This window comes from Phascolarctos cinereus, unplaced genomic scaffold, assembly GCF_003287225.1.
Source record: "Phascolarctos cinereus isolate Bilbo 61053 unplaced genomic scaffold, phaCin_HiC Scaffold_1;HRSCAF=81, whole genome shotgun sequence".
In the NCBI taxonomy this organism is placed as follows: Eukaryota; Metazoa; Chordata; class Mammalia; order Diprotodontia; family Phascolarctidae; genus Phascolarctos; species Phascolarctos cinereus.
Genome location: NW_027555514.1, coordinates 213,866,827 through 213,879,575, shown reverse-complemented (window position 1 = coordinate 213,879,575; position 12,749 = coordinate 213,866,827). Strand labels below are relative to the sequence as shown.

The 12,749-nt window shown below is 46.6% G+C and overlaps 2 protein-coding genes across 3 annotated transcripts in view; one reads left to right on the top strand and one right to left on the bottom strand.

The window, feature by feature from the left end:
• Positions 1-337: 337 nt before the first annotated feature.
• Positions 338-1,744, top strand: TMDD1 (transmembrane and death domain 1). Its single transcript, XM_078149092.1, has one exon. It carries the CDS (start codon positions 597-599, stop codon positions 1,449-1,451), a length of 855 nt encoding a protein of 284 aa, XP_078005218.1. The 5' UTR covers positions 338-596; the 3' UTR covers positions 1,452-1,744.
• Positions 1,745-3,211: 1,467 nt separating this feature from the next.
• Positions 3,212-12,749, bottom strand: part of SCN8A (sodium voltage-gated channel alpha subunit 8) — a 213,973-nt gene continuing 204,435 nt past the window's right edge. For both annotated transcript variants that reach the window (XM_020966210.1, XM_078156923.1), the window contains 2 exons: positions 11,727-11,997; positions 3,212-9,885 (listed from right to left, as the gene is read on the bottom strand). In XM_020966210.1, coding sequence (XP_020821869.1) covers positions 8,738-9,885; positions 11,727-11,997 — 1,419 coding nt within the window. In that variant the 3' untranslated portion in view covers positions 3,212-8,737. The remainder of the gene's footprint in view (positions 9,886-11,726; positions 11,998-12,749) is intronic.

The window sequence follows — 12,749 nt, the reverse complement described above, 5'->3', positions numbered from 1 at the left end:
AAAAAGGAAATCAGCTGAGTTTCACTATTATCGATCGGATGTGGTCTCCAGGGATATGAGTGCAAGACAGGAAAAGGTAAGAGGGAGGGAAGGAGAGTCAGGAGCCTTGGGTTCTAGTCTTAGCTCTGCCCTTAAATTCATTGTGCTTCCCCTCTCCTGGCTTGAGTTTCCTCATGGGAAGAATGAAGAAATGGGACTAAGAAACCTCCAAAGTCTCTTCCGGGGCTAAATCTATGCTCTTCCAACTTCAAAGGTTTCTACATTCTTTTTTGGGAAAGTGTTAAGGGATGAGAAAGTCGCAAAGACGTGGGTGTAAGAGAAAATGGGATTGGCATGAAAATTACTGTTGTAGAAAGTGCACTGAGATTTCAGGGGGACACTCCCAAAGGGTCCAAGAGCGTAGCCAAACGCAGCCATGACCTGAGGCTGAAAAATCAGAGCTAGGGATACTTTACTGCTTGTAAAAAAGGTGTGTCTCTAGGGCGAAGATCGGGGCAGAGCCTGGACAGAAGCCACCCCTCCCCATTCTCCCTCTGTGTTCTCAGCGTCCTCCCCCCACTGTCCTTCGAATCTCCGAGCAGTGGCCGGTTGCGACCATGGTGCGTAGGCGGGTGCGGGCTCCGCTCCTGGCGCTGGTGTTGATGGTGTTAGGGGGCTGGAGGCCGGGGCCGTCTGCGGCCGAGGACGCGATGGGCCCTCACATGGCGGTCCGCCTGGCCGAGATGCTGACCCCAGAGGAATGCGAGCTGTTCCGAGCCCTCCTGGAAGCGCCCGAGCCTGACCCGGAGGCTGAGCTGGCCCGACTGTCCGAGGACCGGAGGCCGCGAGACGCAGAGCCCGAGGGTAGCAAGGGGTGGCTGCTGCTGCGGCGGCGGCGGGAGGAGCGGGAGCCGCAGCCTCCCGACCCGGACGGCGTGTGTCGGAAGGGGCTGGCGAGCTGGATGGAGGCCAAGGCGCCAGCCCTGGCGTGGGACCGGGTAGCCCGGGTTCTGCGGCGCTGCGGCCGCCCGGACGTGGCTCGGGAGCTGGCCAAAAGCCTGCACCAAGAAGCCACCCTGGAGCTGCGGAAATTCGCGCTGCCCTACCGGGAAGCGGCGGCGGCCCAACCGTCCCCAGCGCAGCCCCTTCAGCCCCGCGCGGTCCCTCCCGACTCGGATGTCTGGGATGCCTGGGACGCGCTGGAGCTGATCGTGGAGAGGCTGCCCCAGGCCCCGTACCCGCGCAGTCCCGCCGGCTGGGCCGCGCCCCTGGCCCTCGGCTTCTTCAGCGGCTTCATGGGCGCCTTCGGGCTCGGGATGCTGATCGTCCTACTCACGCTGTGCATTACCGAGAATGATGGGGATGAGAAGCAGGACAGGGAGGACAGGCCCGAGAGCCCCAGCTTAGCCTCCATGCCCCTCTTGAGACCCAGCGGGCCCCACTGCCTGTGGGAAATAAAAACTCTTCCTTAATAAAGGTCATCTTGGTGTTCTCACCATCTCCTAGGTGTCCCAGAGCTGTAGGGACACACCCCTGGTCTGTAAGAGAAGAGGGTAACCGCACTGTGTGTGAAAACATTCGGTTTTTATGATTCTTAGTTTCCCAATCTGCAAAACGGAGAGAAGTCTGTTTCCTAACCAGACATCAAATACTGGTAGGATGGTAGGATGTTATAATCACACAATTACACACACACACACACACACACACACACAGAGGAAAAATAACACGTGATGGTGTCTTGGAAATAAACCTTCAAAAACAATACAAAAGATGTTTATTTGTTTATAAAATAGGGGTAGAGCACGGGTTCGAAAAGACTTGGTGTGCTGATAATTATCTGGACCTAAATTCTTTCTCCTTACTCATGTGAGGACATAAAGAAGTAACAGTCATCATTTAAATTGCCCATGCCATCATCCCAGCAACAGCATTTCCAAACTGGCCTCAACAAATCATGTATTTCGAAAACTTAAGCTCTAGTTGCAGGCCAAATTCAGGCTCAAGCAGGAGAAGGGAGCGGTAGCCTCAGGGGACCTTCAGGAGCAGGGGAGAGCAGAAGGGATCAGAACCAGAGCCCACTTCCCTCCCTCTGGCCAGAAGTAATGAGGGGGTGCTTTGGAGGGGGGAAGGGGAAGCATGGGGGTGCTGGGTGGACAGAGGAGGGGGCAGCAGGCAGAAAATGGAAGAAGTACCTACAGGTGTGTGACAAGAGTCATCTTGCAACAAGATAGTCTGAAGATTGGTATTGGGAACTAAGCCAGTGAGGAAATTCCCTCTACCAATGAAGGTCGACAACGTCTCTGACAACCACCATGGACAGGTTAAATGACTTACCCAGAGTCACCCAAACAGTATTTATCAGAGGCAGAATTTGAACCCAGGTCTTCAGTCTTTTCTGTTATCTCTTGTTATGATCATCACAATCACCTTGTGTGGAAAGAACTTGACCCATTTTACAGATGGGGAAACACGTGTCCATGGTCACATAGCTAAGTCGGTGACTCAGAGAATTAGAAACTGTCCTATGATAGGATTTTAAAGATAGAAAGGAGATCAGGGACCATCTAGTCCAATCCCCCTATTTTACAGAGAAGGAACTTGGAGTCCAGGAAAGGGAAATGGTGCTTAAGGTTTCACAGCAAAGTCGGGGACAGTCAAAGCGTGAATCCAGAAACTCTGACTCCAAATTCCACTCTACTGTTTTTCCTATACCAGGCGGTGATGCTGTAGACTCTTATTTTGGCTGTCACTGTGGTCCATGTAAGTGTGCAGGGTACAGCCCTCTCCTTTCTTCCTCAACAGGCTGGGCAAAATCCTAAGAGTTTAGGCAGCCTCAACTATAAGCTTAGCCTGCTGAGAATTGTCTTTCTGATCTTTCCCAAACAGTCAGGTAGGTTATTGAGCATACTGGGGTGTGTGTGTGTGTGTGTGTGTGTGTGTGTGTGTGTGTGTGTGTGTGTGTGTGTGTGTGTGTGTGTGTGTGTGTGTGTGTGTGTGTGTGTAATACGGACCAAGGCCAATTTAGCCCATACTCATCTCATCCCACCAGGTCGTTTCTCACCTAGATCTTGGTGAGCTTCAGGGTGGGCTCAGGACTGAACCTGACTCCTCTCAGTCATCCCTGATGGAAGCCTCCTTCCCTCCCTCCAAGGCTGGGCTAAAAGGGCTCTGCTGAGGGAGATGAAGATTGACAGCAGTGAGAGAATGATAGGCCAATCCAAGAGGAGAGTTGAAAACAAGATTGACGTAACCCTTTATTGCAAATTCTAAAGTAAAAAGATGTACAGTACAAAGTAAAATCAAAATTTCAGACTGTGATCTTCCAACCCACTATACATTCTCATGTCTCAAGCATGCCTGCCTTTCTCCGAAGAAACGGGAACAGGGAACAAGCCAAGAGGGAAGGGGAAGGAGATACAGCAAGGAAAACAATATAGACTGTCTAGTTATCACCAACTCTGGAAGCAAGTGAAAAGAAAGCCATTTTTTCGACCTGCTGTTCTGATGCTGAGAAGTGGGGGTGGTTGGAGCAGTGCAATTTAAAATGGCTCTCATAATAGCAGCATTTATGGTACTGTTTCGTCTTCCTCAGTTCAAGAATAGTAATAATAATAATACTTTTTTGCTCTTCCCTAGTGCCTTTGCCTCATGGACCTCAAAGCGCTTTACAGACATTTAGTTGAAGCCTCACAACACCCCTGTGAGGTAGGTCAGTATTATTATCCCCATTTTACAGATGGGGAAACTGAGGCACAGAGAGGTTAAGTGACTTGCCCAAGGCCACAGAACGAGCCAGTGGCAGGAGCTGAGGGTGGAATCCAGGAGTCCTGCCCCTTCGCTGAAACCACTGGATCACACTCCCCTTTACCTATAAATGTCCTATACACACACACACACACACACACACACACACACACACGCACATACATACAATACACACGTCCACACCCACACCCACCTCGAGCTTCTCAACAACATCTATATACAGCAGCAGCAGTGGGAGCCCCAGGAGATTGTTCTGACTTTGGGAAGAGCTGGGCTGGCTACCTTTTGAGAAGGAAGACCAAGGCAACCAGGCGCTGAGCGATTTGTTCCATTCTGGTGCAACCCTTGCATTCTCTCCCCGATCCTGACCTGATGTCCCCACTGTGCTGGCCAGTTGGTAGCCAATTCCACGGGGAGTGTGAGTAGGTGCAGTGAGGTGGGGTGAGGTTTCTGAAAAATGAACAAAGCTTTTTGCAAAAAACTTTGGGCACTGGGGAAAAAGTAGGCAACATGGTTGAAGATGCTCAGGGTTCAAGTCCTAACTGATGGCAAATGTGCCTCCATTGCAGAGCCTGGGGGCCAGGGAGGGCTGGGTGGCCGGGAGAAGAGAGCAAGAGTTGGCTTTGGGGATAGGTCCACCATCTACCTCCTTCCAAAACTGCAGCTTCCCAACCGGAACAAAAAACACTTGTTTTTGCTACTATGTATTTCTGGACCAGAGATATGGCCTAAAAGAGGGGTGCCCTTCACCTGCTTGTTGTAGAGTGCTCTTGGGAGTGATTTGTATTCAGAACCAGCCCCGTTTTGTCCAGCCGGGGAAGCAGTGTAGCCAGGGGTCAGCGTATTGCATAGCAGAGGAGGTGGGGAGGCTATTGTGCCCACTGAAGAAGGGTGAAATTTCTTTCTTATGTAATGGGGAAAGCAGCTGAGACCAAACCAGCAGGACCAACACTAGTGACCCCTTACAGAACCCAGCCAGGGAGGCTTGTAGGTTTTCAGGGGGTTCTGGGCCAAGATCCAGAGTGGGCAAGTGAGGGTACATACAATTGACAGAGGGAGGCATCTGAGTCTGAGTCATGTTTTCCACCCCCATCTTAATATGCTCTTCCCCCTCAAACCAGAGCCTTCTAAGAGACTTTCTGACCTCTCCTTCCTCCCTTCCCAAATCAAATTTGCTACCATCTCATTTTCCAGACCCAAACCAGAACTCAAGAACCGGGACAGTCAAGCAACAGACACACACCAAGACGAACTTCCCTTGTATAGTAAAAAGGGTAATTTTTATTATGTTTCCTTTTGGCTTATGATCGCGATGCATTTGATCACACCTGCCTCAGAGCAGCATCGGTCTCCATGCATTCACTAATACACTCATCTTTCATTATTGGTCTTTTACAGGCTTACAGTTGTTTCGGCAGAAAAAGAAAAGGACTTTGGGTGAAGTGACCCCTAGGGGTTCTGCCTCGGGGTCTCTGCTTCATTCTCCTACATTGGACTCCCCATGCCAAACAGGGTGCATTCAGCGAGGACTGAGAGCAGCTCATCTGGATTTGATCAGTTTTTTCTACCCTTCCCCCAACTCCCATCTTGCCCTCTGCTCGGAATTCCTCAAGAGCAAACACAGTTGGAAGGAAAGAAGGGAAGGGGGGGAGGGGTGGTACGGATCCACCACCAACTGCAATGCCTGATGCTGCTGCTCGTGGCTTTGGCTTTGCTTTGTAAATGGACAGCATCGTGTGTCTGTTTGCTTTTTTGTCCTCTTTTAAAGGTGGATTCCCAAGTATAAATACTGCACCAAGGACCTGGCTACCAAAAATAAATATTTATATTATATTTATATATCTATATATATATATCTATATCTATATATATATGCGCGCAGTGGTACTGCGGATGCTGTTGCTTTCCTGATTGGCATTTTTAGTTTTTGGCAAAGTATTGCCACTCACCTGCTCAGGGAAGACATACAAAAATGTCAGTAGTAATTCTCTCAGTTCAGTGCCCATTCTCTGTGGGTGTAAACTGCTGGTGATGGTGTCATTTGCTACCAAAAGGAGTGTGGAGTAGGGTGGAGGGTTAGAAGAGTTATTCTTTCTTTTTTTTTTTTTTAACAAGAAAAAAAAGATGAAACTTCAAATGACAGAGGGAATGAAATATTCCCCGGGAAGCTGGTGGAGGGATGTCAGACACCAAGGCCCATGTGGTACTGAGGAAGAAGCCTGTTGGGATTGGGAACGGGGAATGTGGGCAAGGAAAAATAAGTCAAATTTCAGGAAAAATCTTATTATTATGCTCTAGTAGCTTAATGACATCATTATCATGAGCACTCCATGTACCTGCCATGCTGGATATTACAACTCTGTTGCCCATCTCAAGACCTAAGAACAATTATGAAGTTTAGCCAAATCTTGCATAGAAGTGGTTAGAATTTATTGCACATTGGAACAAAAATAAACTTTTTTTGTCATTTTGGAAAAGACCATTAGCAATAAAAAAATTTTTTGTCTGTCTGGTTTGGGGATGTACATTGGCTGACAGCATCTAAGACCTAAGAAGAAAGAAAGTATAAAAAATAAAAATAAACATGACAATGGCATAAGCCAGAAGCCATTTCCTATTTAATTTAGTTAATCTTTTGTATTTACAAAAGGCATGCCAATAAAATAAAATGATGATATATTACAGTATTTATAATTCTCTTAAAAAGTTTAACCACACGTCTCAGCTTTTTTTGTGCTGTTTACAATGGAGCCTGTACATATGTTTGTGACTATACAACCTAGCGGTAGGGAGGGTAACTGGCGGATAAAAATGACTTCCCATTCTTGTGTCTGGTATAGTAGGATAGACAGCTCTGCTGATGACACTGCTGGAATTGGCTTAAGAGAACTGAATGGAGCTCACTCCCTCCTCACTCAGTCCAGCCAGATGGAGAGCTCTGCTTACTGATCGCCTGTGGTTTGGTCTATGCAAAACAAGCCAGGTACACTGTGAAATGACAGCCTAAGTGCTTCTATTGCAAGGCAGGTCGGTGTGTATATGTTTTGGGGGCATCTCCCCCCTTTTCCTGGTTCCAGAAGGTCGTATTTGATTTGGTCCACACTTTAATATCTTTCTCCCTCTTTTCTTTCACTGGCACTTGGCTGCAGCATCTCAGTTTGAAAACCAAAAGTCAGCACAATGAGAAACCACGGGACTGAAACATTCTTTCCTTAAACAGGAAATGGAAAGGGATGTTTTTTGAGGGGCAGTTCGTTCTTTGGGCAAGGGAACCCTTCCCTGAAATCACAGGCCAGTGGAAATGGACAGCAGGAATACAGAACTAACTAAACGGACAACAAATCTGGCAGAAACCAAATGTGCTGGGAGAAATGAGAGCTTCCTGGAGTAGGATCATGAAATCCCTTTCTCATCAAGAGCACTGCAGAGAGGAACTCAAATGAAATCAGGTGAAAAGGTGGCTCCGTCTCCACCTCCGGACTTTTCAACTCCTGCTCTACCAGAAAGGCCAGTGAGAGCCCCAGGACTGTCCTGTTGCTTCTGTCCACCCCATTCCAGGGAGGTCAGTGAGAACCCCTGTCTGGTGGAAAATGTTATGGAAGCAAAGAAAGGTCATGCAGAGAGCCAGGCTGTACATACCACCCCACTGCAGAAGAGCCAAAAGACCAGGATAGAATATCTGAACCCCTCCTCCCCCCACTTCCTCCTTCCAGAGAAAGCAAGAATACAGAAAGACATGATGCTAAGTGAAGTGAGCCTTGGTGAAGTGAGGTTGGTTCAAGTTCCCGAAATTACCAAGAGATAACGTGCTACTTTTCAACAGCACCTACCTCAATCCAAAATAATGCCTATTCTCCAGTGCAAAGGCTGAATAATCATCAGAAATATTGCAAGATACAAACGAACTGGTTTTGTTTGTTTCTGTAAGCCCTAGGATTTGGTTTTACAGTGATGCTTTTAATACAAGCCATTCGGTATCAGTATCCCCATGAGTAGGACATCGAGCAGCATTTAGGAGTTCATGGTTTAAATGTGCAACAATGGCTGTATGTCAGAAATGGCTGTGAAACGTACAAACAAACAACGATTTGGTCTGCTTATTGGTTTGGTTGGTTGGCTTTGTTTTGTTTTGTTTTGTTTTGACCTGGGAAGTGTACGAAAGACTTATAAGAATTGATTAGGAATTGTAGTGGGCGTGGACATCTTACCGTTTTCTCCCAATACAGTGGCCGGTGCAGGGCTGGGTCCGGTCTCAAGGATGACCCAGTGCAGTGGACAGGTCATTAGTGTCCTGTGGTGTATGGTTCTCATGCATGACTTCTGATCACAGCATGCCATCATGCAAATCATTTCTACGCATTGAACGAGCACAATGTTTGGAATTGGCCTGAGCAAGTCCTCCTCAGCCTGAAGAAACCTGGTTGTTTTTCCCACCCATCTCCAAACCATGTGAAGCCCATGTAAAGAAGATGCGGTTAATACCAAAGAAACTGACAATTAAATGACATGGGCTAAATGTGTTTTCTTTTCTTTCTTTTTTTTTTTTAGCTGCTTAACTAATGTAAGAATGCAAATATAGTTTGCATGAACAAACAAACTTTTAAAGTGGTGCTTTCTGCTTCTGAGAATCAACAAAATGAGAAAATAAAACCTGTTTGGCTGCAACGGAAATCTGCAGCCTATTCACTGCGTCCTGTTTTTGTTTCCTCTTGGTTTTGTCCTAAAGTTGCATTGACTGATGTGAAAACATGCAGTAACCACCTGCCCGAGCATTAGGAAATCCGTGTGTCTGTGAGAAGGGTCCTTTGCTTCTGGCAGGTCACTGCTCAAGACGGCAACCTTGTTATATGGGAAGCGGACTACGTCTGGTATAGATCTCTGGGGAAGGGTTTCCACAGCTGTTCTGCACTGACAATAATCAGGAAGTTTGTAAACAATCTTTCACTTTCAAGTTTTAAATCTGTACAATATATAATTTTTTGCTTTTCCTCTAACACTTGGATTCCCTGACCTCTTTTTGTCTTTTGGCTCTTTCCCTTCTTCCTTCCTCTGCGCGCTCTTGCTTCTCCTTTTCGGGCTTAGTTACACTGTCATAGGACGGAAGGGAGGCTGTAGAAGGGGTCCCCTCTTTCTTCTCCTGGTGTGTGACCCCATTCTCCAGCTTATTGGAGGTTAGCTTTCGGCTGATGAAGCCTCGTCTGGCTAAATGTCCCCGATAGGCGCGCTGAAGGACCACTGCTGACACGTCTTCTTGTTTGCGCCGCAGTGTGGTGGTGATGGGCTCATAAGACATTTTGGAAGGGTTGGATGCTACGAACCTCTCTTCCATCTGCTGCCGAAGGACATCCAGCTCTCCGCTGTCCCCAAGGACCCTCTTGGTAAAGGCAAAAAGGATGTCCAGGCAGTGGATGCGATCCCCACTTACCATTGGCAGATCCATAGCAATGAGCTCAATGGTGTTGGGCTTTGGGACACGAAGCGGGTGCTCTAAAGCGTCAGCAAAGTCTGCAAGTTTACAGTACTCAATGAATTGGGTGGCATCGGGGTCAAACTTCTCCCATATCTCATAGAAGGTCTCAAAGTCATCCTCACTCAGAGGGTCTGCACTCTCCTCTGTGGCCACACTGAAGTTCTCCAAGATAATGGCAATATACATATTTACCACAATTAGGAAGGAGATGATGATGTAGCTGACAAAGAAGAAGATCCCTACTGAAGGGTTCCCACAGTCTCCCTTAAAGCCACTGCCTGGGTGCTCCTTGTCCAGGCTGCAGTCAGGTGGGCGGTTCAATATGGGCAGCAGGAGACCATCCCAGCCGGCTGAGGTGGTGATTTGAAACAGGCAGATCATGCTGTTGCCAAACGTCTCAAAGTTGAACATATCATCGATGCCAGCTTCATGTTTGACATAAGCAAAGTTAGACATCCCAAAGATGGAGAAGATGAACATGACCAAGAAGAGCAAAAGGCCAATATTGAAAAGGGCTGGCAAGGACATCATTAAGGCAAAGAGAAGGGTACGGATCCCTTTGGCTCCTTTGATAAGACGCAAGATGCGTCCAATTCGGGCCAATCGGATGACTCGGAATAGAGTTGGGGACACAAAATATTTCTCTATTATATCAGCTAAGAACATTCCTAGGGAAAAAAAGGGTAGAAGAAGACAAGTCAGAATATGGACACAATCTAGCCCTAATCTCCCTGCCCAGGCTCCATTAGTTCTAAGAAAGCCATACTAATTTATCAGCCCAATTCCCGCCACCAGTCATAGGTCTCCTTAGAGAAAATATTCCCCAATTTCTCATAGGTTAAAAATTACAGGACCAGTACAGTAAACATGCAAAGTGCCTTTCCTACAAGGGGTTTGAAATAAATGTCAAGTTTACCATCTCCTTCACACTTACAACATCCTTGAGAGACAAGAAAAGGACACATGGGAATGGAATGGCATCCCTGGGGTTACAAGGACTAGGTCCTACATAGACTAAATTCTTGTACCTAAGGTCTCAACATGGTACCACAGTTAAATGTAAAAAATGCCCACATTGTCAAAAGACGCAAACACGCTGGCAAAACGTACAGGCCAGGTCTTTTTCCCTTTACATTCAGCCTGGATAAGATCCTGACTACAGTTCTATAGTGGTCTATGTAACTGAAGAGTGAGGGTAGAGAAATTAGAAGCATAGAGAGAAGAAATATGAGATGGTGAAAAAGTCAGAACAAAAAACCTGCACGGGAAAATCAGTTTCTGAAGAGCTTTCTCACAGAAGGTGGTAAGTTATTTTTTGATTTCTTCCAAAGACAAAATAAATAGGAAGAAGCTTCACCTGGGACATGAGAGGGTATAAATTAGAACAACTCTACCAAGAAACTGAATATTGAAATGTGTTAATGAGGCGAGGTGGGAATTCCCCTCCTTGAGAGGATTAAAAGCAAGAGAACCTTCTCTTTCAGGAATGTCCAAAGGAAGGGAGCTGGATTGAGTGACTGACCGACCTCTCTGGACTTCTTCTAGCCTAAGGATTCTGTGAAGTATTCAAAAAAGCTGAATATGATCTAAGCCCAACAAAGAATAACCTCACTGCCCATAGTTCTAATCCAAGGTTTTTCCTGAACTCTTTTTACCTTGGGTAACACCTACTACTTTTTAGTGCCTATCGGGTTTACATGGTGTCTGGTCATCAGGAGTCAGTTCAAATTGGATTTTTATTTTCAGGGAAGAGAGAGGCAAAAATTGGAGAAGCAAGCTAGCTTTGGGGTTATTGGAGCTGGCAGATGCAGAATTACAGCACCCACCACTGTTCCCAAGACAGCATTACCTCTACTTGTAGCTACCAGGAGAGGATAAGTAATAATGGTCAATAGTCCCAAAAGTGGATGGGATAAGGAATGATAGCAAATAGTCCCACCTCACATGTCAGCCCCTCTTTTCTCAGCAGGACACCAAGAAAAACTTCAAATGTCTTCTGGGTTGAGTCTCACTCTGAGAGCCAGGATTCAAGGCCAATTCTGAAGTGAACCAGGGAAGCTTCCCCACCTTGTCCTAGTGAAAACCTCCAGTGGTGGGACAATATACTCAGTCTGCATCCACTTTTAGCTCCTTATACTTCAAATGTTGGCATAAAGCCACCTACTCCAAGAATTTTTTTTCTGGATTTTCCTCACCATTCTTTAAACCTAAAAATCTCTGACTAGGTTTTTTCCTCTCTTCATACTTCCCTTCAGTATTTTAAACAAATATTTTGATGATGACATCTATTTTTTCTTCCCTATTAGACTGTTATATTCTTTGAGAGCAAGGACCCAGCCTAATTTTTTCCTCATACCTAAAGCCTGATACATAGCTCAGTCATCTCTCTCATAGATGCTCATGATTTCCTTGTTGACTGCAGGTAGTATAAATGTTTCTGAGCTGGGTGGGGGACCCAGTCTGTCCCCAAAATGCCAGAAGCCCTCCCCTCTTGATCCCTGTGGCTCACCAACAATGGAGAGGATGACCACCACAAAGTCAAAGATGTTCCAACCAATAGTAAAGTAGTAGTGGCGCAAAGCAAACATCTTGAGCACACACTCGCATGTGAAGAAGATGACAAAGACCAGGTTGATCCAATAGAGTATGTTCTCCATCTGCTTGCTCTGAGTGTCCGTTTCCACCATCATCGTCACCATATTGAGGCAAATGAGCATCATGATCATGATGTCAAAAGCTTGTTGAGTTACAAAATCAAAGACGACGCCTTGGATATTGTTCTGAGGAAAAATGTAGAGGAAGAAAGAACATAAAGATTCAGAAGGACTTTCTCAAGCAAAGGAAGCCTTCGACTAATAGATATAGTATTGGTCACCCTACTCTAGTAACCCAACAACTCTCCCCTTTTGTTTTATAGTGGTCTGCTCTGGCATCCTGCTAGAAGCAGTGGTTGCCCTGTCTTACACAGAGATTTCTAAAATTGTCTGGCTGCAAAACCTTCATTTCTACCCACTGATGCCATGCCTACTTCCCAATATCCCAAGCAGAACTTCAGAGTTGGAAGGGGCCTCAGTGGTCACCTAGCACAACCCATACCCGAAAAGAATCCCCACTACAACATAACCAACAAGTTGTCATCTGGCCTTTGCTTAAAGACCCGCTAACTTATGAGGCAGCCAGTCTGACCAGCTTGACCCTCTGCGGTCAATCTCTTTTCTACACGGCAGCCTCTCTGGTTCTTGTAACTGTTCTCACGTGCCCTTTGAGGAACCTTCTCTAGGTTAAACCTTCTTAGTCCCTTCAAAGGATCCTCATATGGTAGGGGCTTGGGCGTCTTCTTTCCCAGTCTGGTTGTCTGTCCTCCTCTGGCAGTTCCCCAGCTATTCCCTCATCCTCCTTGCCCCTGTCTCACAGCATCTGAGTTGGAAGGACACCCAGTCCAGCTGATACTTAAAACAAAAATTTCTTTTACAAGAGGCTCAACAAGTGGTCATCCACATTTACCTAAAGACTGCTAGAAAAGGACAACAAG

Coding starts and splice junctions, on each gene's coding strand:
- TMDD1 (XM_078149092.1), top strand. CDS start 597: ATGGTGCGTAGGCGGGTGCGGGCTCCGCTCCTGGCGCTGGTGTTGATG.